General features: G+C 39.4%; 1 protein-coding gene across 4 annotated transcripts; it reads right to left on the reverse strand.

The window, feature by feature from the left end:
• Positions 1-4,457: 4,457 nt before the first annotated feature.
• kdm4aa (lysine (K)-specific demethylase 4A, genome duplicate a) lies at positions 4,458-26,506 on the reverse strand. 4 transcript variants are annotated; one of them, XM_047342887.1, is made up of 22 exons: positions 26,388-26,506; positions 24,933-25,102; positions 23,747-23,922; positions 23,458-23,572; positions 23,008-23,201; positions 19,688-19,737; positions 19,278-19,381; positions 18,765-18,902; positions 18,324-18,556; positions 17,583-17,737; positions 15,771-16,171; positions 14,641-14,746; positions 14,311-14,495; positions 12,315-12,519; positions 11,955-12,031; positions 10,948-11,003; positions 9,506-9,614; positions 8,958-9,146; positions 7,856-8,026; positions 7,140-7,259; positions 5,850-5,942; positions 4,458-5,703 (listed from the first exon to the last, which is right to left on the reverse strand). In XM_047342887.1, the coding sequence occupies exons 2-22, from the start codon at positions 25,068-25,070 to the stop codon at positions 5,563-5,565; spliced, it is 3,156 nt and encodes a 1,051-aa protein (XP_047198843.1). In that variant the 5' UTR covers positions 25,071-25,102; positions 26,388-26,506; the 3' UTR covers positions 4,458-5,562. The 4 variants fall into 4 exon arrangements, with proteins under 4 accessions (XP_047198843.1, XP_035032252.1, XP_035032253.1 ...); XM_035176361.2 differs by having other exon boundaries at positions 26,384-26,506; XM_035176362.2 differs by having other exon boundaries at positions 14,641-14,743; positions 24,933-25,105; positions 26,384-26,506.
• Positions 26,507-27,896: the final 1,390 nt, after the last annotated feature.

A 27,896-nucleotide genomic window follows, 5' to 3' on the forward strand; every position in this document is an offset into this window, starting at 1 on the left:
CGGAGGGGGCTTTTCCTCTCCTTACTGGACGATACAATTAAAAAGGACCCTGAATTGGCTGAGGTTGTGAAAGCGATCCCTCGCAACGCCACTAACATCTGTCACGACATGCAAAACAAACTCATAAGTACACTCAGCAGTGTGGTGACTGAGGCAATAGTGGAAGAAGTAGGCGACTCATATTACACTTTGAAAGTAGATGGAACCCGTGACCCTACAGGATGTGAAAATATACAGATTTTCATTCAATTTGTAAATGAGTCTTACAGAGGTTACAGAGCGCATGCTAACCATAGCAACAGCTGACGCACAGACATTAACAGACACCGTTTTGGCAGAGCTAAATGAGGCTGGACTGTGAACATCAAAGCTCCTAAGCCAGGTATATGATGGGGATGCTCAGATGTCTGGGAAGCATGGTGGTGTCCAAAAGCTACTGCAAGAGAAACTTGGTCACGAGATACCTTATGTACACTGTCTTAACCACCAGCTACACTTAATGTCAGCAGAGACAGCTGTAGTGGACTTTTTTCATGTGTGTAATGCCCTTTACAAATTCTTTTGTAGAAACCCACAATTGCTGTGAACTAAAAGGGTGGCCTATGGCGCAGAGATACGAATAGAGGCTGTGGGCCTGCTGCGCGAGATGACCGAGCACAGTTTATCATTCATTGCTAAATTACTGCACACACTTCTTGCCCTGCTGGATCCACCAAACACGTTTGTGCAGAGAGGACACTGACTTGATGGCAGGTTTAAGTATCGTGGCTAGTGCAACAGCTTGTGTATGGAAAATCCGCTGTGATGCGGAGTTTAATAAGGTGTGGGACATGTCCACGGCTGCCAGTGCATCACTGAGACCCACGATCCCCAAACGGAGACGCGAAGCGAACAGGAATATGGATGAGCATGTTGTTGTGGGAACTACAGGTCAGAGGAATGATGACGAGAGAACCGAGCTTCAGAGAATGTACTACAGCACTATTGATTCAGTGCTTGGAGAGATTGATCACAGATTCAGCGAGTGCAACTCACAGTTGGCTGGTGCACTTGTTGCCCTGAATCCAGAAAGTGACACATTTCTTGACGTAAAGGCTTTGAAGCCTGTTATGGACCTGTCACGATCACCTATAATTGAGACAGAGTACGAAGTTGCTAAACAGTTTTTCAGCTCGCAAAAACAATCACAGCCAATCGAGACTTTGCAGGTGGTTCAAACCACTGCTTTGTCTTTTCAACAAGAGTCAGTCAGCCGTTTGCAAATGAACAGCGTTTGAAGCCTGAAGCAATTTAGAAACAAATCCTGTGGACTGATGAAGTTAAAATTAACAAAAATTACTTTTAGCCACAATGAGCAAAGGTGTATTTGGAGAGAAAACAGCAGAACTTCAGCTAAAGATCACCTGTCAAGTTGGTTGGCATGGGAGTGAATCGGTCATGCTTTGGGATTGTGTTGCAGCCAGGGAATATTCTACTGGCAGAGGGAAGACATTTTCTTTCAATTGCTAAGAGGTATTGATCAAAATTGAAGTCACTTTTTCAAAACTCTTTACACAGTCAGTGGAACAGAAGTCTATGTGGACTTAACAATGAATATGTTTTCATTGATTTCACACAAAATGAATTCAAAGACCACGTTTTCCAAAATGCAGGAACCCATTCATACTCTACCAACTACAAAACAATATATTAGTAGTTTTCAAATGGCCACACAGTTAAAACTGTTAGACAGTAGCAACTCAGAGTTTGATTACACATTGCAGAAGATACTGCAAGATCCATCACCACATAAGACATGATTAGAACTTGTGAACTAACGCAGGAGTGTAACCCGAATAGTACTGTACAGCATGAGTGATTATACTGTATGTGTGTACATGTATATATAAATACATTAGTGATTTATGTGAAAAAGTCATTTAAAATGTAAAGATAAAACCTACGTGATTCTCGTTGTTGTAAGTGCTCCTAAGTCAGTGTCTGAGTGAGAATAGTTGTGTTATGGTCGAACATGCTTTATCAGACACATGTATGAAGTGCTTTGATGATTTCAGTGATCTGATGAGGTGAGATGCATGTAGGTGAAGCAGACTGTACTAAGAGCTTTGTAAAAGTGACTTGAGCATTGACCCATGCTGACCCATTAATCTTAAGACCATTGTGTGAGCCGACATCACATTTGTAAAAAAAGCTGAAGATGAAAAGAGAATGGCTTCAAAAACAGGGCTATATTCTAAATACAGCTCAAGACGTCAAGGGGCCAAAAGCACCAGCTACTGGCGGACTCTGATCAAATCATTCCTCATTACAACTGAATTTGTTTTTAGAGCATGTAAATTATATGTTCATGTACTGCCACTTGTCTTTGGAAAACAGTTTCACATTCTTATGTTTCTTGCTAGAAATGATAGAAATCTGCAAAAATCTTAAAAATGTCAAAATTAATTTAAATAATTTAAAAAATCTGAAACTTTCACTCCCAACATTATTTGAATAGAACAGTCCTCATCTGAGCCCCCATGAGTGTGTTGTTTCTTCAAATACAGTGTGCTCAGGCGTATTGTTGGTGCATTACTATCTCGAGGCAGTGGAAAGCGATTGTAGTTTTGACCCAAAAAATCCTGGTCTGAAGTGCAGAATTTTATTCTAAGGCTCATTATCAACATATGCATCTATATAGGGGGGTGCACAACAAGTGAACATTGCTCGTTACACACCAATAGGGTTGCAAAATTCCGGGAATATTCAAAGTTGGAAACTTTCCATGGGAATTAACGGGAATATACGGGAATTAATGGGAATAAACTGGAAACTTTGGGGTAATTTATACTAACTGTATTTACCTTGTCATATATAGACATAAATATAAACATTTTGTTTTGTCATAAGCAGACATGCATGCAAACATTTCTAATACAAATTTAAAAAAGTGACATTTTTGACTTAATCCATTTGTGAGTAGAACTCTACCGTCTCTATGTGGATCTCAGGATAGAACCCGGTCAGTGAAAACCTATCAAAACCTGCAGGAACGATGGACTTAAATATGAAAATCTGACCTCAGCAGTTTCCTCTATGTGACAGTATGTTGGAGATGAGTATTGGTGGTTTCTGAATATACTTTTACTTTAGAGGAAATGGATGTAAAGTGCAAAGGGGAAGTAGTTTTACACATAAACGTCAGTTAATGGGAAGTAGTTCACAGGTGTTAAATGTCTCCTGTGGCTCAGCGGAGGAGAAAGCGGTGTTGATGATGTCATCGACCATGATCTTGGTTGTTTTAACCAAGATCATGCTGCAAGATCTAGAATTGCTAACGTTAGCCACTTGCCAGCAAGACAATTTTGTTCCTGTGGACTATAAATACAGTCACCTGTTTGCGTTGTCAATCAATAATGGATACAGCATGCTTTCTCGGACGCATTTGATCATGTCGCTTTGAGAGAAAAATAAAACAATCCATTAATTCTGTCAATTTGGTTTACAATAGCTAGCTACATCCTTTTCAAAGAAACACAGCGTGTGCTGCATTCCATACATCTTTAAAATAGAGTTTTGAATGACGTTTTTATTGCTCAGCCTTTAATTTGCGGTAATTACTTTTATTTTTGATAAGTAGCCCAACTCTCACTTTTTTGATGGACCCCAACAGCCGCGAGTAATCGAGGTGATGGTGTACTTGTGTGGACATACATACATCCTACTCTCACTGCTGTAAAAAGTTAGCCTACTGTATACAAATAAATTTGGTATTAAAATGAACATGGCTTCAGTGTAACAAGTAATCAATATGCTAGGTAATGACAAAGACGTTCAAAGACAACAGAAAGTCATAGGTTTACGTTTCTGGCAGACAATGTTCCCACCTAGCTGCATCCAGGTTCCAGCTGAGCTAGGCTTGCCTAGTCTTGTTTTCAACTACATTTAAGTTACCTGTTATAAGCTAACATTTGAAAAAATAGTGTCAAAATTTCCCAAATTCCCAAGCTTAACTTCCCATGGAAAGTTTCCGGAAATTTACTGGAAATTGTCTGCCCCTTTGCAACCCTACACACCAACACAGATGATCTGCCTTATATGAAGTCAAACTGTTTCCTTTGCAGAAAAAGATTCTCTCTTTCTGGAAATTCCAACCTTCTAATAGCAATCCACCAAAACCTGGCTATTAAAATGGAATGGGAGCTGTGATTGGTTTATTGCATGTTTCACCCAAAACACAATCCTTTTAAAGCAACTGGCACAGCTGCCGTTCAACTACCATGAAGTGGATTTGCACTTCCTCCATCAGCTTATATTGTTCAAACAGAGCTTGTGTTATTGTGTAAAATTGGGGTTGTGTCCTTAAGAGTAGGTGTGAAACAAGGCCCTAATTCTTTTTGTTTATGTAAGGTAACTATAGAGCATTTTCCTAAAGAACAAGGCAAATGAAGCCTGGCAGGTAATAGAGTAGGTCTGAATAGAGTTGAAAAGATGATTATGTATTATTCAATTGACAGGAAATTGTGATGAGCAAAACAAAATGATTAGTCAATTAATTAAGGAAATATTTGGCAGATAAACTGAAAAAGAAAATAAGTTAGTTGCAACCCCAAACATCTTTCGTCATTGCAACACAACATTTGGCCAATCTAAGCCTTAAAAGAATAATTAGGCCACATAAAATATTATGGAGGGGACAGGAACTAAATGAAACTTTGCAAGATTCCGGACGATGTATTGGCAGAAATGGAATATAATATTTATGATTGTTTTCACCAGTGTATGATCCCCTAAAACTAAGAATCATTGTGTGTTCATTACCTTAGAATGGCTCTTTATGTCTACATCAGTAGCAGCCCATCATGCTGGTCCCTAAAGTTTCTACATTAGCCCAGAGAAGACAAACCTAACCCTTGAATGGGAGGAGAGGGGTATTCACTTGGTTCCAACCTGGATCCTCACCACTAGATGCCCATAAAACCTACACACTGAACCTTTAATTCAACCATTTTAGGGCACAATTTAGACATATACAAACTGTAAATATGCAGGTACAAATAAATCAACTCTTGCTTTTTGGAAAGCTTTGGACACCACGTCATAGGCACTGATGGCAGAAGGAAAAAAATTAAAAATTATACTATATTATCCTTTAAACTTCGGTTAACACTCAAGTTCACTGAAATGTTTAGTACACATCAAGTTCAATGCCGATCTTATCTTTTTTTTTATTGGTGCCTTACTGTCCTACTGAATGTGAAATACCATGTTGATATTGCTTCCTACTGTTGCAGAATGCCAGGGCTGAACATCAGCCTACTCAGCTCTGTGTGGAGTCCTATGGAAAACATAGCTGCTTTTTCCTTAATAACACTCAAAACAAAGAAAGCAAACAGAATGCTCTTTGACATTATCAAAGATGGAGGAGCGAGAAGTAAAAAGTAGCGAACAGTCCAAAGTGGATCTTGAAGGAAGTCATATGGAGCTACACTGCCTCAGTGGCTAGCTGCTAAGTTAAGACAGTGAGCAAAGTTCAGTCTGTCAGTGCTGGTGGTGTGTGGGTGAGCAGACAGGGAGTGAGGGTTACTCCATGATGGCTCTGTAAATCACAGGCTCTATGTAGTCCCCCCTGTAACGCGAGTTGATCACTCTCTGTCTCTTTGACTCCTTGATGATCTCCTTTTCCTCAAAGATCCCATCAAATCTCATGTCTGAAGCTTTCGACTGCAGAGACAAACACAAGGCTGCATGACAACACCACCACATCTTATTACTGTCTACACTGGTTTTACATTCATTTTATGTTCAATGAGCCCATATGATGCGACAGAACATACTGGATGAAAATGTGTGTGGACTGTTGCACTCACCAGTCGGGATTTGACTCTCTTTGGCAGTTCCTCATCCAAAGTGTAGACATCATCTCTCTTGGCTGTTAGCTGCGACCCATCCTCAAACTCCACCTGCATTCCAGACATGTACCACAGAATACAGTCACTGAGACTCAATAACGACAACAAAAAAGCAGCCAACATCACATCAACAGTGGAAAAAAATCATTGGGGCCTCATGCAAGAACAAATTGTACAAACAGATTTGTTCAGATTCGGGCCTATGAGTGATTTAGCACAACTTGTCGCGTTTAACAATTTTTTTATAATTTGAGTTTTGTTTCTTTATGAGTGGTCCAGACCTGTTGTAGGAGTAGAGAATTGTATATTTCATTAGCTTGAAGCAATTATAAATAAACATATAACTTATACCTCATAGTTATGTTTATGTTTAAATCGGCAATATGAATTCTAATATAATTCTACATCTATCAGTGTAGCTGCTAAATGTTGCGATGTCTAGGAGGCGCACAATATGTTCCATTGTCTGATCCAGCACCAGTAGAAAACATGGCAGTGTAACATTACCTCTAATTGCACATATTTTCCATCCAGACCAATAACAGAGACTTTACCATGATATCCTCTCAGTCATCAATCGCCTCTCTGTGACAAGACGTTTTTGTCAGCCATTTTCCTATCTAGCTCAGTGACAGTGTTACACCCTGACTCAGCATTACGACGCTGCTTGAGTTGTCCGGTGAAATCAGGACTTCAGTCTCTGAAAACTTGCTGACATTTCTTTTAAATGAGCACTTCTGACATTGGACAGGAAGCGTAGCGCCATATGTGGTACTATTGGGGCATTCATTTTGCTAATTTTCTATTATCATGCACACTCACTCAAATACATCATGTTTACGAAGATCATTTATACAATTTTCTGAAGATAGATGCGTTTGTTGAATCTGACGTGCCCTGTTCATTCGAACTCACTGTGCGAACAAATGAAGGAGAAATTTAAGATGAGAATGCAAACATGTTCTTGCATGAGGCCAATTAAGTGTAAACATGGGCAGCTTTTCTGTGAGTATCGGTTTGGCAGTAAAGACCTAGGGGCGTTTTCACAAAACATCCTATGACTTCTATGCAGCTCCTAACTGGCTGAACTGGAAGACAATCCTAAAAATAAGGGACATTTCAGTCCTATTTTGAGGATTCCTAAGTTTTTGTTCATAAAGCATTTTAACATCAAAACCAGCTGCCAAGTCTAGGAGACGTTGGAGAATATGTGACAACAAACCCACAACAAAAACATTTATTTCTTACCAGGTACATTTGGGTGACATGAGCTGCCACAAATTTAGCCCCATACACCAGGCCATCTGTCCATCGCACCTGAACTACTTCGCCCTGGGGTGGGGGTCCAAGCTGAGCACAGTCTCGGCTCTAACAAATCACAAAGATTAGTGCTCTTAGAAAACAGAACAAAGACAGATATTTAGATCATGTTTCTAATGTAAAAATGGACTGTAATATAGACAAACGTCTGATCCCCTTGTGTATCAAAGTAAAAACTAAATGATAATGTTAATGCTTAAAATCTGAAACAATTTTACTTTTATAGAAAATCTAATAAAAAACATCATCAGAGGTGAAGACCAGTATATGACAACCTAAAGACTCAAACGTTGAATTTCTGGTACATCAAAATGTAATACCATACATAATATCCAGTCAATTAGACCCTAATTTAATGCCTCTGGTACATTATAATACCACTGTTCTTTCATTCACATTGATCTTGATTATGGCATATTTTAATGATACTTCTTATATCATTGTTGACATGCAGTAAGTAACCTAAAAATAAAATTGGGAATTATTGAGAAAGAATATTCACTTTGTATGTAGATGTAGAAAATGATTCAGTGACAAGATAAACCACAAATGTGATGTGGGTAAATGTATTGATCACATCTATGTTACTGCAGGACGCTTCATTAGCTTTTGTTTCCTTTAAATATCAAACTAGTGACACTTACCACAATGTCTTCAGGGAAGAGATTGTCACTGAAAGAGCCATCATCAAAGTTGACTTCATAGAAAGTCTCTTTAGATAGTTGCACCACATCACACTGGTAGTAGCGGCCGTTCTTGTGCTTGCATATCACCTTCTGTCCCACAGTAAGCTCGTGCATGGCTGCTTTATTGCGCTGTCAGAGGAGATGAAAGAAATCACATTTTTGCCCTGTCCCAATTCACCCCTAAACCCTACCACTTGGCCCTACCCCTCCATTTTGCGCGTGGCCGTAAGGGGTAGTGTTGTCCCATTTCTCTATGTGATGTAGGGGTAGTGGCTATCTAGCCCCTCAAACACCCCTTCAACTGTAGTGTATTCAGGACCCCCCTAAAAATGAAGGGGTAGACGGAAATTCCTGAATGCTTTACAAACGAACGAAGTCATTCAACATGGCGACTGCTACTGGTAAAATACTAAATGTAAGTATGCAATCTCGCAAAAGTACCATGAAAAAATGAAAACGTAATGGAATCACTGTGACAAGTGTTTCAGGAAAATCCCTTTTCAGGCCGTCAAAACAAGCATGTAAACAGTCTGAGTGACAGTAACGTTCATTACTCCTGTGTCCCGTATATGAAGTCTGAAAAAAAATCATTGCTCATGTATTAACATTTTCAGTGCAGAGCAGAAGTTTCTATGGACAGGACTAACATTACATTAAAATAACCAATGTAAAGACGCTGACTGACTGTGTATTGATCAATATATTAATGTGTCCTGTGACTCCCATCTGTTGGCTAATAACTGTTGTTAATTGATACTGTTTGTCACTGTAATAACATTGATTGGCTGCTGAGTGGTGTCCCAGTCACTAGTGGTTTTTTAGCCTTCTCCCTTGTGGCTCTGTTTGGAGGGGGACACTCCCAGCAAAGGGCACTTCTTATCAAAGGAGAGGAATTGGGACAGAGCCTTTGACTAGAAACTGCTTCACTAATCTCTGACACTTAGGGTATTTTAATTTCCCAGTACTGGACAAAGGTGTACAAGCAGAGGAAAAAGGTTCCATCTAGTTCATACAGTAAGTCCCTGAAGAAGAGATTATCAGATTCTCAGTGGTTCCTTACTTCAATCTGAGTGGGGCCTTTGTGTCGACAGCAGGTAACGTGGACCACAAAGGGCCATTCATCCGGCTGCATGAGTACTCCAGCCGCCTGTGCGCAGGTGGGGTGGTAGGCAGTAGGACAGCGGCCATGGGAGCACTGCACACAGCAGCCCAACACCTTCTTCATCCGCTTCTTGCAGTAGTAACATTTCTGTTAGAGAGAAAAAACAAAAGCACCAGGCCTTAGGAAACTGCATCAGGTTAGAAATGAATTAAAAAAAATGAATTTGGTCAAGAACAGATGAATCCTTTACATGTCATAGATCTTGTTAGACCAATAGGCCTTCAAGAACTTGCAGTACTGCTGGCTGGATTACTCATCATCAACAATCCTTACTTACTATCAATGAGTAATGAGTAATTAGGAGGTTATTGAGAAGCTCTTCGTTAATGGTCACGTGGTTGTTGTTTATGGTCATGAGAATACAACCTCAGTAATAACTAACCCCCATTAGCCTCTATTTGCTCATGTGGGCTGTTACCTGATCCATAAGTGTGACTGTTACTCACCAGTTTAAATCTCTGCAGTGGAATTCCACTTAAATCCACAGGATTTCTGTCAGTGGTGTTGACAAAGCGTGCTTCCAGCACAGCTACAGCACACAGCACATGTACCCACCTGCAACACACACACACACACACAAATTGATGAAGACACTTTTTGTCGCTGTCACTTCTTATACAATATTTGAACAATCATTTGAAGGGGAAGACGGTCTTCCACCTGTAATGATCTGTTTGAATTCAAAATATACAGTCTAGAAGCGTATCAGACCGTCTTCAGTAGTTTGTTTCCTGATCCAGCAGAGGGCAATCACTGTAACTTTGACCTTGCTTGCCTGCTTCTTGACCTATCAGTAGAGCAAGCCTGTTGTGTTGTGTTATTTTTGACATAAAAATGGAGGATGCCAGCAAGCAAAGCCGTACTGAGTGGACAATCGTAACACCAGAACATCTGAGAAGCAGTTGACAATCAAAGGTGAGGACTGCCATAATATAATTTGTCCAGCCAGTTTCATAATGAACAAAATGCAGTGTGTCAGAGTGACCTTCATGCCCGTGCACCACTGTTACAGCTATAGATTGAATTCATTCTGCAGGAAACTGTGAAAATCAAGTGTTTAACCCTGTCTAACTACGTGTGTGAACCAATTCAAACGAATTGTGTGTCGTCAAATCCATTCAAACGTGATTTTTGGAAAAACTAACAGCCCTCAGTATGCTGCCTTTACTGTTTATTTTCCAAATTATTTTCCAAATTACTATGAAACTACTACGAGTTTATTCTACACATCCTGTGTCATCCTGTTCACAGAATGACACACCAAGCTGGAGGGGAGGTGAAAAGTTTCAGTGGACGTCGCACTTGTAAAGAATAGAGAGCAGCTTGGGCCTCATTTACCTGTCCGAACGCATCTGAGCCGGAGAGAAACCAACCCTGTCCTTCACATGCATGGTTAATGCTTGTTTTCTCCAACATGACATGTACATGTATAAAAAAAAAAATCAGGTGGCATCTCCCCAATACATGTACTTTCACCCGCTTCACCCTGTCCTGCACTCTGACTGGCTATATTTGTTTCCAACTCGTCTAGATATTTAGACTGCTAGAAATCTAGTAGGAGTCTGCAATGCGTCAGTGACCCCCTCGGGTGACGAGTTCACATAGCGATTGACGTCTGCCGATTGAACTCTGATTTGGCTCCGATCTGGGGCTTTTATTAGCGACTTCCAAAACTCGTTGATGACTGGAAAATTGGGCAGAAAATGTTGTAGTTTGAACTAGGCTTTAGTTCACATCTGACCTCAGTTCAATAAAACTTAAGACTTCATTGAGAAGTTACATCGAACACCGTTTGTGTGGTTCAAATTTTCACCATAATCCATGGACATTTGTTTAATTGTTCAATGTGTCCTTTCAGGCATTTTTCCTGATGACAGAAGCTACTTACTTGTTGTTGTTGGCTTTCTGCAAGGCTCCACCTCTCAATGAACACAAGCAGCAATTCTGCAAAGAGGGCACGTCATTTTTCAACTGCCCAGACAAACAATAACAAGCTAAATCTCTCTCATTGTTACAGTAGTAGTATTTTAAAAAGCCCATATATTTCTGCAGCCTATACAAAAACCAGCAGCTGATAATTTAAAAACAGTGTTAGATAAACTTTACTATAACATAATCGATATAACTACGGTTTTGAGTAATTGAAGGATCATGTAACTTTGCCTACCTCATACATACTCGGTCAAACTGTTGTGTATGACCAGGTGAGTGTGTGCGTGTGTGTGTGTGTGTGTGTGTGTGTGTGTGTGTGTGTGTGTGTGTGTGTGTGTGTGTGTGTGTGTGTGTGTGTGTGTGTGTGATATATATATATAATATATATATATATCTCCTTCTTTCATTTACTTTACTCCTTATTTATTGAACTGGAGTTACAGGAGAAACGTTAAACATTCTTTCACTGTCTCGTGCAATCACTTGCTTACATTCATTAAGTCACACAGAGCTGAGCTCACAGTGAACAGGCCTTCTGTTCACTGTGAGCTCAGCTCTGTGTGACTTCAGTATAATTACTCTGCTTGTAGATGAAAAGGGGAAGACGATTGAGTCAGGCTGTGTGGGGGCCTCTTCATGTACATGTATATATAAATACAGAGAATGTACCATTTACATCTCAAGTGGTGTTATCACAGACAAATCACATTTAGGTTTTACCTACACTACTAACCAAATTTATGAATGAAAAGAAATTGTGGGCTTTACTGTTGACTGGCAAAAAACTGCTATTAGTTGGCAGATAAAGTTTTATACAGAATTGCATGTGGATATGTAGATAATCCTCGTTGCTGTGATTAGAGTTGATTGTCAGATATAAATTGGCAACTGAACTACTGAGGAGGGTTTAATTAAACAGGGATATGACTTGTAGAGTAAATGGACTATGGAGTGCTCACTAACCTCAGTCATGGCGTTGGCCTTGCAGCGAGCACATTTCCACTCCTTGCTCACACTGGCTGGATCCACACCGTAACAGCCTGGAGTATGCAAACACAAGAACACAGTCTGACTCCCTGGTGCACAGACTGAGACTCACTGTCATGTCTGCATATGTAAAGGCATCTGTTAGCATGTGTTGCCTCCCACAGATAGTGTTCTGCTGTCTAATTCTACAGCAACACATTTCTGTGGTTACCAAATACGCATTAGAATATTGTGTGTGAGGAGGGCACTTTAATTATGTGCTTGGAATTATGTAACACTGTTGGTCAGGTTAGGTTTGTCAGGTCAGGCTGTGTGTGTGTGAGTGCGTGTACTGACTCGTGTGGACCCGGACACTGCACTGAGAACAGCTGATGAGGAGGCTGGTTCCATCTTCCTCTAGATGAGGTGTGACTTGCTGCTGCTCTAACTCAGAGTCTTCTTCTGTGGTAGTGGTGAAACACATCTCTGGGATCAGAGGTTTGGTCCGCATCCGCCCACCAGGCACCATGACAGGGCTGTCTACATTTTTCGCACATTCCGTCTGACAGCAGGCAAAGCACAGACACATGAAGTTTACAACAATGAGTAACAAGTAATATCTTGTTTTGAATAAATACTAACAGAGTTTACTTTGCTTTCATTTCAACCATCCAAATTATTGTCCTATTTAATCTCCGTTGGTACCTCTGTGCCAAATATTTAATAAGAGAAGAATACTAGCAGCTAAATATTGACAAGACCTTCATAATGACTTTTGTCCTGAAACAGTCAATACATACACATTGAACACAGTTGTTCAGTTGTTTTTTTTACACTTCAGGAAACTCTCAAAGATCAGCATTTTTTATCCAGAAGAAACAAGTAATTCCTCTGATTTTAACTTCTCTTCATTGGCTTCCAGTAAATTTTAGAATAGATTTTAAGATTTTATTGCTGACTTTTAAGGCACATTCTAGACTTGCATCTAAGTAAATTTCAGATCTTTCTAAACTATATATGCTCTGAGGTCCTCAGCAAAGGCCCTACTAGCCATTTCAAAGTCCTGGCTGAAGTCCAAATATGTCTGGCCTTTTCTTTCAGGGTTCCCACTCTAGAACAATCTGACAGGGGAGATCCCTCTTTTAAATCTTTTTTTAAGACACATTTTTATCGGTGGGCTTTGTCTTAGTTCTGATCTAACTGACTATATAATTTTACAATGTTTTATTTAATATTGTTTTTACTATTTTGCTCTAATGCTGTGTGATCATCAAATTGCTTTTAATTAACTTTTTTTCAAAATGTTTGCCTACAATTCAAACATTTTAACTAGTAAAGCACTTGTAACTGTGTTTTGAAGGGTGAGATATATATATATATATATATAACTTAATTATTATTCCTATTATTCCTACCATAACATGTATCTCCTTAAATATGTACATACAAAACTATTAAAGAACTATAAACAGGAAATGCTACAACAATATCAGCCTTTGTTATTGGGGCCAAATACATACTATTGAATTTGTCATTTGTGTGCAAGACTCACAGAATATAATGAAAATTTTATCTCAATTTGGAAAAAACATTTGAGAACATAATTTTAAGGTCAACTTACTAAATTGCTCTGTATAGTGAGACCACATCACATTATCCTTATCATCGGTTCAATTTTGATGGATGTCACAGGTAGGCAATGACAATCTGTTCTATAATCAATGTATCTGCCTCCAAAATATAAACAAAACTGCATCAAAGCCAATGCTAATTTTGATTAGTTTGTCTGCCACAGATGATTTTGAACTGTATAAAGGCAACACAGTGGTTGATGTGCAGCCAGTGTTGCTGAAACAAAACTAATTGTATACAGTAGCACTGCACAAACGGGGGGATAAATGTCATCAGTTAATCTAAAACTATTATGAAGGAATACATTTGTAGATACCTCACAACTAAACACAACTGCCAACACTCAGATCCCTCCTCGCTAACTCGCTAACCTCAGATTTAAAGGGACTTTCTCATGTTTTAGTGTTTTACCACTATAAAGCTATTGGATTAGTGTGAGGCGCATTCAAAAATATAGGTATCTCCTTCTTTCCATCTTACTGGTGAGGGCCACCCTCCAAACACTGGACCTATATTTCCCACAAGGCAGCTAGCAACTCTACTACCTGCCTCTGAAATGGTCACCTCTTTAAACCCCATCATCAAGGTTATCTGTAATAATACCCACCAATAAAAGGACTTAATAGAGATTTTTGTTTTTACTACAAGATACTTGCTGTTCTGTGCTCTACATATGTCTCAGCTGCACAGAGGACTGCTAGTCTGCCTTGGTGCACGTTACCTGCTGGTATGTGTGGAACAACATGCAAATGGAGCAGTATGGAGGTTTGGAGCCCATGCGCTGGTTGTACTCTCTCTCTTTCTTCAGGCTGGGAGGTCTGCTCTGCCACAAGTGAGCCAGGGGTTTGGCCCAGCTTTCCCCTTCCAGACCACCCTCCTCTACAGGGGGAGTCTTTTCTGGAGCCTCTGCACACCACAAAGTTAAAATTCATAATTAGATGAACTAACAACTAGACGGAGTATCTTAGAAATCTTTCATTCATATCGAGTGCCAATATTGATTGTGATGGTGTGGCATCCCACTGGAGTTGTTACTGTTGATGTTACTGACCGTCATCACTCATGCCATCCTTTATGAGTGGATGGTGGCCTGGCAGCTGTCCCAGATCACTCTCTGGCAGTACATCTCCAACATCAGCCTCCTCTTCTACCACCTGCTGGAGACAAATACCAAATGTTAGCATCGAGATCCATATTGGAAGTTTTTTCCAGAAGACCATCCTGGTAATGTACACAACTCCAAATGCACAGTGGTTGCTGGTTGGTGTCAGGAACCTCTTGAGCGAGGGTCAAAGTTAACCACTAGACACTGAAATGACTTTACCGTGTCTTAATGAAACACAGGATTTGAGCTCTTTTCCGTCATTTGAAAACTAACTAACTTAAATTGTATCTCCCTATAGGTGATTACGTGGTGTTGGGGACAACTACAAGAGCAATTGTCTATTTCGTCATTTGTATATGACAGTTAATTTGTTTCCCTGTTATGATTAAAGTGTGTATAATTGTGCAGTTTTTGCAACTGTCAAGCTTTGTATTCTGTCATCAAATATTTTTCTTATGTTTGATGTTAACGAAATGTCTGGCAGTGCTGATGTAATTTTACATAGCAAATCTGAAGAGGCTAAAGGAAAAACACATTTTTGAATTTGATATTTCTGGAAAGTAATACCAAGTTAAAACTACAGGAGGGCAGTGAATCGATCATTGCTATGGATTCAAGACTCAAGTCTTAATTAAGGATGATACTGAAACCCAGTATCCAATGGGCCCTGGGATTGAAATTCTGAAGACTGTATAACTCATAAACTCTGAAGTCATTTAGAATTGCGATTACACTTTTCTATAGCCAATGCTGACAATGCTTGTTGCCACAAGTGCAACAAGTCATTTGTTTTTGAGGTTGAAATACAAGCAATCTGTCCAAGTGTGGAGCCCACACAGAGTTAACAGGATGATACAAATTGAGAGTAACTATTAGTGAGTATCCATCCCTTGTCATTACAAAGATTTTATAAACCTCTCTTAACCAGTGGAGAAAAGGTTCACAACAGAAAGAGTGCAGAAAGTTCACATAACTTTTGCACTTTCTGAAAGCAGAGCTCTGCTCCATTAACATGTGTAATAGGTATTAGGTGTGTGTGTGTGTGTGTGTGTGTGTGTGTAACATCTGTATCTCACTGCTTTGCTAACTGGTCTGTTGTCTTTCTCCGCCACGTTGTCAATGCCCTCACTCTTCTTCTCCTCCTTGGGCAGCGCTTCTCCCTCTCCGTAGTCTCCTTTGGCGTAGCTGTGGACGTGCAGGACGTCTGCAGGGCTCAGTGTTCTCTGGAACAGCCTGTGTGCTGGGCTGCAGACGGTGCCTGGCTGAGGCTCCACACTGTTGCCTGCCTCCTCAGAGCTCAGAGCCACCACTTGGTTCTCAGAAGGATCAGGAGGACAGATGTCGGCTGAGTCGCTGCTCTCTTTTTTTGATTGGCTCCGTCTATTTGAAGTTTTCTTAGCGCCGGCTTTGCACTGAGATTTGGACTGTTGCCTGGTGTCTTTCTCCTTTTTAGGCTCCATTTGGAAAATTCCTGTGTCTGAAAAAGAAGAGTTAGAAAATGTTCCATATTACTGCAACTACTGATACAACTACATGCATTTAATCCAGGATGTCTGTTGTGTATGCTCTCCCTCCAGTTTGTTATACCCTATGAAACAAGTATTTCCAGCCAAATACACACTGCTCAGGTCTACATACCATGTGCAAAACATTCATTCCGACAGACAGCTTACGCCGGGTTCAAACCGGACGCGGAAGCCCTCGGCTCAGTGCAGAGCGCGAGCCGCCTGGTCTATTTTTTCACGAGCGTATCGCGCCAGAAAACACACGGAAAATCGATTTTAAACAATATAAATTACATATTATATATATATATATATATATATATGATTTAAATGATCAAATATGCATCCCATACTTTTTATTTTCCTGCTGTTCTCCAGGAATGTTTGAACTTATTTGGCACGTTTCTTCTATTCAAAAAGCTTATGTCACACAGTCAGATCATCTGTTAAATTCTCTGTTTTGGAAGCAGTCTTATTTCATGTATACAGTAATTAGCTAATCCTCCCATCGTGTCAGTAACTGCAATGCTTTTTCTTAGCCTTGTTTTAATATTTGGATTTTACCTCTCATTTATTATAGTTATGTGATTATATTCTGTAAGGTTTACCTTGCTGTTTACCATTGCAATTAACTCATTGCCCCATAATCATTATCAACTCTTCAGCTGTGTCTCTTTCATATGAACATGTTCAAAAGCAGATTGTTAACCAAGCCAGCAAATAACCAGTAGGCAGAACTTCTAATGTTACGAGTTACCAGTTGTAGTATCTGCTCTATGAAATGTACATATAAATATTGTTTTGGAATTTTATAGCGAAATAAGTTAGGTACAGTACAAAAAGGGTTTTCTTGTGAAATAATTGCAGTAGCGGAAGATGCAGGGCTTCACAGTGTAGTACTGGTGTCTATTTGAGTATATAGGACTACATTTTTCAAGGAAATACAGTAGTCACATTTATAGTCATATTCAAGGCAAACACTATGTAAAAACATTAAATATATTTTAAGTTGCATAACTGTCTTTCTTTTGTTTGTTTGTATGCTCGTACATTGAGCCTGTTGTAACAGAAATTGCAAAAACAATAAATATGAAAACAAAAATAAATATTTATTTTTTTTAGATATCGGGTGGACATAAAAAGTGATCTTGGGCTTGAAAAGGTTGGTTACCACTGGTTTACCGTATAGTTACTTATTCCTTATTTACCTATGTTATTGGCTCTACAGTTTAGACGATTCCAACTATAAAATAGAATGACCCAACACCAAACAATATTTATATCAGGTCAAAAGACAACCAGAGCTATGGCCGAGAGGCTCGTGTCTTAAAAGACAAGAAACTGATCTTGAAACAAAGACCTTACGAACAGTGCAGTCAGTACCTTTATCTGGCTTGACAGGGACTTTAGTTGGAGACTCTTTTCGTGACAACTTGGCTCTCTTTGGCTCCACTTCCTCAGCTTCCTTCACGATCAGCTCAGGTTTGACATCTTCAACAACTTCAAGTTGACGCTTTGTCCCAGTCTGAAGCCTTGAACTGATGCATAGCAGACATAAGTAAAGACTGACAGTTCTCAAACACATTATCATGAGATGGTGACAGTCAAGCTACAATCCTGAGTGAGGTAGAGTCTTTCCAATGTGGTCCCCTTACTGAATCACCACTCTCAATGACCTAGTCCATATCTTAAAGTGGTACATCTCCCCACAGTGGCAACTTGTTCTCAGATCAGCTGTGATGCACAGTAAAGTATTTCCTACGTTAAAGGTTATTACAAAAGTGTGATAACTATTGCAGATAGTTGGCTAAGCCTTAAGAACAATGCTTCTTCAGTACAGGCCAAGTTTTGTAGATGAATCAGAAGCCACCTTCCTGGAACTTTTAGTCCTTGGAACTTTTCTAATGGAACTAAAAGGTCCCATTAGATCACCAGTAGGCTGAGTTTCCACCATGGTATTAAGATCAAGAAAGATTGATATTGATTGTGATGTAAATAGGTTAAGTAAAGGCTTCATGGAGGAAATTTAAGGCATTCAATAATGGATTTTTGATCATTAACATTGTCTACAATTGACTAACCACTGCCTATGAAGACGTGTAAGTAGCGAGTGTAAATCCAGACCTTTTGTCCTCTTGGATGGGAGCAGTGTGTTCCTCAGGTCCAGCTTCACTAGAATCGTCTTTTAGAGGCTCAGACTGGTGTTCTTTCAGAAACTCAGCAGCCTCTGGTGTGGGTTTGGTGTGGTCGATTGGAGCATTGTCTTTCCCTGCCTTCCATAACTTATAACGATCTGGCTGGAACTTGCGTACAAACACATCCATGGAAATCTTCACTGTGTCCTGACGGCACGAACACTGGGAGAATGAATAAAGACATTAGTGCAGGATTGAACTGTGGTACTCAGAGCAGTGAAAAAGAATGCTCTGATGAAAGCTGCATTTATTGTTAAGGTTGACAGTTTTCTTTGGAGTAATTCAGACTTTCTGGTATATATTTAAATATGGCTGGAGCCTTTATATGTGATGAATTACTAGATTAATATTCACAGCTGATCATGTGTACCAGTGTTGCCTGTTTTCCATAATCAATCCATCGCTGTGTGGCAAAGTTGGTGGACTCAGCACAGTTGAAGCCATGATTGAAACCAGCGTGATAGCCAAACGGGAAAGTCACAATGAACTGCCCAGCCTCCTGAGTGACCTGAAAACAAAACAACATACGTAGTTACAAGGGTTGACACCATTTTAGTTTATTCAAATTTTTTTATCTTAATCAAAAAGACGGCTGTGGCTGAGGGGTAGAGCGGTCGTCCTCCAACCTGAAGGTCGGCAGTTCGATCCCCAGTCTTCCCCATCTACATGCCGAAGTGTCCTTGGGCAAGATGCTGAACCCTGAATTGCCCCTCATAGAACAACAAAGTGCTGCTAATAGATGCACTGTATGAATGTGTGAATGGGTGAATGTAAAACTGTACTGTAAAGAGCTTTGAGTGGTCATCAAGATTGGAAAAGCTCTATATAAATACAAAACCATTTACCATTAATATTTACATTATTTAATGATTGAAATGGTCACCTTCTCAAATGGTATGCCATATTTCTTCAGAACTGAGGGTGAAATTAAAGTCATCTTGTGGCGCAGGAAGGCTTCACAGCTCTGATTGTTTCCTGGAAAGAAACCTGGAAATAAAGGAAACCACTAACATCGTCAGTACACTGTGCTTGGGTTCATGTATTTTTATTTAAACTGTAAATGGGATGAGTACAGATAATTGCTGTTGTGGTCTCAGAGGTACTTTCCATACAGTACAGAGGTTCACTGAAAGCAGTTTTGACTTCCTCTTTAAAACCACAGAGTATGACAAGATGGAGACCTGTGGCACCCATTAGTAAAAATTAGAGAAACAAGAGTGTGAATGGTCAGTGAGTGCATGTTGTAGCATTTTAAATTCAATCGAAGAAGTTCTGCAAGATTCCACAACTTACCCTTGGCAAGTCGTTCCAGTCTTTTCCCATGCTCTGGTGGGACAACGTACCTGTGGAGAAAAAGTAAAAGTCTATCAAATATGATAATGTCAGAAGAGCAAACGTTGCCTTCATGTTTTACTTCCGATGAGACCTTGGCTTGTTGTTTGCTTTGAAGAAAGAACACTGAGACAGATAGTTTCATCTTAGTGCGGTTTCCGTTCAGTGTATCTGAACCTTGACTATATGAGAGCATTTTCAATAATTAATAATTATTTAGCAGAAATTTATATTGTGTAAACAAGTTTCACTTGAGGTTTTTTTATAAATAGTACGAGAAGGTATGATTGTTGCCCAGTTAACTTCGTAAGCGGAGATGTAACATTGGTCAATCACCCAGTGAAATAAAAAAAAATATTTTCGCATTTGAAACGGCTTGATGCCGACATTGCAGGAGAAGAGAGACCCACACACGCTGTCTGATAACTGTCACCTTGGTAGGAAATGGCCTGGTCAGATGTTTCAATCCAACTTCGATTCAAAGTCAAGGGTTAGTAGCTATTATGATGAGAAAAAATACCCCATTCACTGCAGCTAATTTCCAAGCTTGCTTGGCTGGGTGATATGTCATTTCTGTTGGTAAACTATACACACCCAGTTATTCTAGCCTGCGTCTACACCCCAAAATGGGACGATCCTGTTTTTTTTCACCAATTTTCTTTCTCATCTACCAGATATGACAACACAGTAACTTATATTTGGCGGCAACAAAAACTCCTCACTTTCTCTTGTTATGTATCAGAGCATTTCTAAGGGAGCATCCCTGTCCAAATAGGCACAACCTTGACATAGCCGATGTATGGCGGTTTAGTAATGCCAGGGCATACTCGTTCTTTTCCCTAGTTCATAAGAAGTAGAAAAAAGATTTCCTTGACAAAATAGAAAAAATGAATGTGAATATCTGGCCATAGTCATTCCAAATCAAGGCCCCTTGAATATGAAAATGCATATTCCTAATACACAATCCCCTATGAACATTGGGGAAAATCTGGACAAAAACGTGCTCGCCAGCTGCGCCAAAGAACTGCTAATCAAACCATTCCTGCAATTAATAATGATCCGACAATGCAAAAATCGATTCACTTTTTAGAAAGTTTTATCAAGCGTTATACACTTCAGATTCACCTACTAGTCCCTCTGCCCTGGAAGATTTGATGTCCCAAAATTCGATGTACTCTCGCAGTGGCCAAAGTATGCACCAATATGAACCTATCTACCTACTTTTAGAACAAGCAAGATTCGACACAGGGGTGCCCTCTTTCACCCATTTTATTTGCTGCCGAAATTTAACCACTTGCATTAGCCCTGACACAAAGCTCTTTTATTAAGGGGATTCATCCGGGGGGTTCAGAGCATAAAGTCTCTTTTTATGACAGCAATATGAATGGTGTGAATGGTATGAATAAGTATGGTTAAAATGAATCTGCTTAATACGTTTTTTTCTCGGGCTGTCAAAATTAACGCGTAATGCGGGATGATGAATTTGTGGGATTAACGCGTTAATTTTTTTAACCCATTGACGCTTGCGCAGAATGACCCGCTCCATGTACCCATACCCGCCCCCACTCACTCGCTCAGAGCGACACACTCAGTGAGACCACGTTCACGTGAAGCAGCCGGTCAGTGACTTTGTAGAAGAACAGTGAAACTCAGAGTTTCTCTGGTCTCAGCTGCGTCATGATCAGAGCAGAAGCTGCAGTTGGTTTGTACCGAGCTGGAGTTTCTGTTTCCTCCTCCACTCTGACCTCACTGTAACTAATAAGCACTCATCACTAGTTATCAGGACCTGATCAGCACAGGAGGTAACTTAGTGTTTGTTTGATTCGCTCCAGAGTTTATGAGTCTGCATTTAAACATCATGACAATGACTAGTCAACATTTTGTGCTCAGTACAACACGAGACGTGACGCTCACAGTCAGGACTCAGTGTTAAAATGAGCGGAGCGACACGCAGACATGATCCGACACCATCGATTCATAACTAAACCCATGACCGTACGTTTGACACCTAAATCATCCCAATAAATAATGAACTATGAACGTGAACTAGTTCATTTTCATCTGCATGAACTGAACTTGGAACTCGTTCTTTTTAAGTGTGAACTGGCTCAACACTGCTTCTACAGATTCAGATTTCACATTCACATTTAATTGTGTAAAGGTTTGGTTGTTTGTTTGATTTAAAAAAGAAAAGAAAAAAAGTTGTATTCAACCATCCTATACTTGCTAAAAAAAAGAGCAAAGGCTAAGATGCCCCAATTTTTTAGGATAAAGGTTATCTTTGAGTTTGATAAAAAAAAAATGTTCTAAATAACATCATCCTTTGTTTGCTCAGAGGCATAGCAAAGAGACAGCCAGATTTAATTATGGTGTGGTATGTTTTTGTTTGATTTTATTACATTTTAAAATCTTAATAACTCTTATCATTTGGACATGTCATCAATAAAAAAACAAATCTTAAATGTATATATCCACCTTCTGTCATTTATCTTTCTGTTCCCACAACAATATGCACAGAAAATGGGGATTTTTCAGGCACTTAGAAATGGTGATTAATCGTGACTAATCACCATAATCTGATTAAAAAATGTTAATCGTTTGACAGCCCTATTTTTCTCATTAACCAATTTACCTATTTAAGATTATTTTTTCTAATTTGTACAGTCACATATCATCCTTTACAAAGCAACCAAGTATAAATAAGAGCTGTCTCAGAAATTCTACATTAGAAGGTCATATTTTTAAAGTTATTTTGGAGATTTTTGTTCTTCCCATTGTGTCCTTTTGCATCTATGCTGGACTTAATTTCTAAATGTAAAGCAGACAAAGACAAATTATAATCAGAATTTACACATTACAAAACATGCACAACCAGACGAGTTGGGATTCTCTTAAAAATAAATGGGAAAAAGACCTAGAGGAAATAATACCTGAGGAAACCTGGCAAATCATACAGAGAATTTACTCATCCTCAATATCCCTCAAACACACTGTGGTTTAGTTTAAGATAGCAGACATTCTTTATTGGACCAATGAGAAACTAAGATAAAACCAGATTTTGACCTGACATTTGATTGATGCAAGTAGGCTCCTGCCACACTGCTACATATGTTTTAGTAATTTCCCAAGCTGCATGGTTTCACTTTCAATGCATTTATATATATTTTGTTTTACAAAAATGTTAACATGGTCCAGTATTTCGGAAGGGGGGCACTGTCCTATGTTCAAGTAGTATTTCTTTTGTAATATGTTTGAAAAACAAAAAAGAGGTTTAACTGTACCAGGACTTGGGCTCTCCAAAATGCAGGTAGTTGATGCTGTACAGATCCATGTCCTCAGTGTGCCATGCAAAGGCACTCTTCCACATCCCAAAATACAGGTATGGTGTGTTTACTCCTTTGATCTTGATCCCACTCTCACTCTCCACAGTATCCAGGATGGTGTTGAGACAGCCAATGTTCCATTCAGTCACATCCTGAAAAGGAAGGATTCAGCAGAGGCTGTAAGTCACAATAACACTTTTGTTCTCAGATAATCCATAAATAATAATGGGAGGCTTTTCACTTTTCCCAAAGAAAAATAAAACATAAAAAATGAAAATGCAGCATATAGTATTTTTAACTGACCAAAAAAACAATGACAAGAGATGGTTGAGCGTGTCAGCATAACTTTGAAGGGTTTCTGTAGCACAATTAAGAGTTGTTGGCATTATCCAGCCCAATACCACTCACTGGATCATACAGCGTTCCACTGACATCAGCCCCATAGAGCGGTGGATTGAAGGTCAGGTTCTTCCAAAACTTCCTCTCCAGTTCTTCGAAATCTACATATCTGGGATTGCAGAACCTACAAAGAGCAATATTTAGAGATTTTCAGTGAAAACATTCTGAAGTCTCATTTCAAAGAAACAGGCTTATGGAAGAAACACACTGCATCAGGTTGTCTTCATTATAATATTTTACATGTGTGAAAAACTATTATTTAACAACTGTCAACTGTCATTTGACTATGTAAACTGACTTGTCCATGTTGGAGGTCTTGCGGAACTCGTGGACGGTCATTGGTTTCTTCTGTATATTGTACTGGGTGAACAGTCCTGACTGACCCGTCACCACCTGCTGAATGGGAGCAGGAATCACCAGGTCATCAATGTCGTCATATGTCTGTCTAGGTTTCCAGCTTTTAGGTGGAATAACCTGCAAGAGATGAAAGGAACAAAAACTAAATGACAGCAGCAGGAGAGCAGCAGAGCTGTGACCATGACATGTTGAAAATATATCAAGGCAACTCAATGCATGCCTCCATAATCATAGACGACTGCTTCAACTTTGCTACCGTCAGTGAAACTCAATACGTCCTCATCAGATTAGATCAAATATAGGAGTTTTCTGTGACAGCAGATTTTCAGCAATACCAAATGGTATGCAATGTATGTACATTTTATTTAATTAAGTTATTGTCTCTTATGCTGTTTCCAGGCACGTGTTGGCCTTGTTGCCAGGGGAGTAATGCAGGGTGTAGGCAGGTATACGGTATATACCCACTTATCAATCAGCATAACGTTTACCCAATGACTTAATTTTCTTTTTTGTCATGGATTTGATTGTGATTATGGATTGTATTTTCATCTGAAGCCGGAAAGATGGAAATGTCCATCCATCATTCTTCCATATATGTATCTATTGTCTGTACTGACTGGCCTGTTCACTGTGAACAACTAATAACTAGGGCATGATTTATTATCGGTTGGCTAATTAAAAAGCGGTCAATATGAGCTTTTCACAGACAAATTGGTATAGGCGTTAATTTCCCCATATCAAAACTTTTATTTGACACTCTAAACAATGCAGAAAAAAACTTTTGCTGTTGGAAACGTGTCGCAACAAATAGGTTTTAGTTATTATTTTAGATGTATAAAATGATCAATACAATATTTAAACAGATGTGCATTTATATTTACAGAAAAAATTTATTCTTAATTCAATTTGAATATATTTTTGTATTTTCTCTATATCAGAAATGTTTAACTCCCCAATATCGGTAAGACATTGGTTTGGCCCTGCTAGATACCAACTACTGTAAAACTATATATTATACAATCAACAAACAGTATAAGCTATATCGTAAAAATTACATTAAAAGGACCAATAATCAGTCAACACAACAGATCATAATAACCTGAAAAATCACAACAGATGCTACTTACTTTTGCCATTCCAGCTTTGTGTGCTCCTTGTGATTCCATATAGGCAATGTACCGGCTGAAGTCCTTGAACTCCTCTTTGGAGGGAGTGAACGTCATTATCCTGGGGGCTATGCTTTGGGCTTGCGAGTCTGTGGTCATCTTGTCTTAGGACTGTTTGTTTGACCTTAAATCTGCTGGGTGGAAAACACAGACATGATCATAAATATGTAGATTACTTTGACAGTCACAAGTTTGACACTGTCTGACTCACATTAAAGCAGCATCTTAGAGACTTTTCAGACGGGGGTCCCTGTAACTCCCACCCTATTGGAGTTCTGTGCAATCCCTGACTGTCATAGATGCATCAATCACACTGCTTAAGTTGCTCTGTAATTAATGAGTTTTAAAAGAAGAAAGTTAAGAGATCACAATTTCTGACAAATTCTCTGTTCTTAGACCATTTAGAGTTAATTAATGTAAGTACTTGATATCTTATTTACAGTCTTAATGCTGCTCAAATTCTTGTCGGATTTGCTCAACCTCAATTTCACAATTTATTTGTTTCATCTAGATCACCACTAGCTCAAAGACCACCACATCTGGACAGGACTAGATTAACAAATACACATCATGCACTGTTTAAAACTCTGTAAGGTTTTAGATTTAAACTATTTGTTGATAAGAGAGGAATCATTTTGCTCCAAAAGAAAATTAAACACTACTTAGACCCCATTAGACCAAGTCGAGCTCAATGAGCACCACACACCTGAATGATACTTTTAATCTATTTATAAAAACACGAAAAACTTGATCCAAAATGATCAAAGCACACGCTCGTGTAATAACACAAATCAGTAAGTTATTTTTGCAATTATCGTGACAACTACGTAACTTAAGACCTAAAAGTCCATCTTGACCACATTAGTTCTGGGATGTGCATTAACAGTCTCGCGAAACAGAGGCAACTTTGAGCTTTTAGCTGCCAAACCCCAAACCAACACCAGCAAACTCCGAAGTAACTGTCGAGATTTGGGGGAGGGTCGCGAATCCTAACGGATGCAGCTCCTCAGTCTGCGATTGTGTGAATATGACGTCTGTCAAACCCGATGGCCCACTCACAGCCCTGCTTCCCGAAAGAAACATTTAGCTCGTCCGCTAGCTAACATGCTAACTTCGAGATAGCTTATTCTGCGACTCAGGAACTAAAAGTGTAGTCAACAAAACCCAAACTACTGTCACACTCAGTATTCAACGACAAGTAAATAGCATTGGCAGACATCGTGAGTGGCCTTGTAAAACCGGATAATAGTTTATAGAAAGTAGAAAGCAGCGGGGACAGGGCTGTGACAGCTGCCTACGCTCTCAGCTAACCTACTAGCAAACACTGAGCGTCACTTTCTCGCGCACAAACTCAGGGGCGCTCCTGCTCTTCAACAAACGAAGCAGTTCTACACCAACAAACATCAACTTACACACGCTGAAATGTCGACGGGTTGTTGTTTTCTCAGGCCCCAGGTAGTAAGAGTAGAAACACAGACATCATCAGTCCGAGTAGAGGAAACAGTCCTCCATTATTCCACTGACGCATGCTCAGTGTGTGTTTGTTTACATGAACTCAGAGGAGGGGGTTCGGTGGTCCATCCAACCAATCACGGCGGCCTCTTTTCCAGCCCATCCAATCACAATGCTGTGTTTTCCAGCCCATGCCTCTTCTGTGTTTTCGTTTCAGAGTTCAGCTGATCGATGAAGCTGCACCAGGTTCTGAGTGCCAAGCATTTTCATTTTATAAATGTTGTTCTAGACCTAACATTTCTGAGAGGAATTGAACGGAGCCCCTTAAGTCCCAAAAGATGAGTTAGTTATTATCTTGTGGGAACAAGTTACCACAGTATCATCTGGGAACAATATAAATAAGTTAATATGAGTTAATATGTGCGTAGTAAAGACATGACTGGCCGATTCTTTGACTATAAGTTGCGTTCATAGCTTTTAAGAGTTTGTTAATTTCTCAAGTATTATGATTGAAAAGTAGTCCTTCCCTCCCTGAGCCTGTTGTCTTTCAATATGCGCAGCAACTGATTGCTGACAATCCTGTATCTCTGTGCAGGAGCAACAAGAACTTCATTGTGTGAGATTTCCAGGTGAAAATAAAACTTGATTTGCTGAGTTTTCTCCACGCTATGGTTCAAATCTGGTGGCTGTGTGGATCTGACTAATTTAAACACAAACATCCTATTAAAATAAATATGGTGTTCCCACAAAATAAATATCTTGTGCGCACAAGATAGTAACTTGTTACCACAAGATAATAACTTGTGCGCTAAAGGTAAAAAAATATAATCTTTTGGGACTTCAGGGCCTCCGTTGTATTGACTGTCTATAACTCTGGTAGCTGAAGGCTCTACCTCGCATCTTACAGACTCTAGGAAGTGAAGCACATAGTGACAAAGCCAACAGCTCTTGGTGCATTCTTACACAGTATAAGAAATAAGGCTGCAATGTATTGAATGTGCAAAGTACAGCAAGCTTTTTGTAAGCCTTTATCAGCACCATTGTTCTCTAATCAGATGAAAAGAAAACATTGATGAATGGCTAAGAAAATAAGGAAAATAATATTTGTCCAAACTGACCCTACTTACAGCTAAATAATTAACAACTCTTGAGTCTGTCTGTCTGTATGTGGAACACATATCTCATGAATCCTTCATCTTTTTCAGCTTCACACACTAAACAAAATGACTCAGTAGTATCGAACTGACACAAACGTTAACGGGTGTCGCGGTTTCTGATCTCCATCATGGAGAAACATACATAATATAATTTTCTTCTATGGCAATTTGCCCTCAAAGTAAAAGCATAACGTTCATTTTGTCATTGTAACTGCAGTGTATTAAGAATGACTTCAGTTCCGTAAGTTAACAATAATAAAGGGGCGACTTTGGCTCAGGCAAAGCGGGTTGTCCACTAATCAAAAAGTCTGCTGTT

The sequence above is a fragment of the Hippoglossus stenolepis genome, chromosome 14 (assembly GCF_022539355.2).
Source record: "Hippoglossus stenolepis isolate QCI-W04-F060 chromosome 14, HSTE1.2, whole genome shotgun sequence".
Taxonomy (NCBI): Eukaryota; Metazoa; Chordata; class Actinopteri; order Pleuronectiformes; family Pleuronectidae; genus Hippoglossus; species Hippoglossus stenolepis.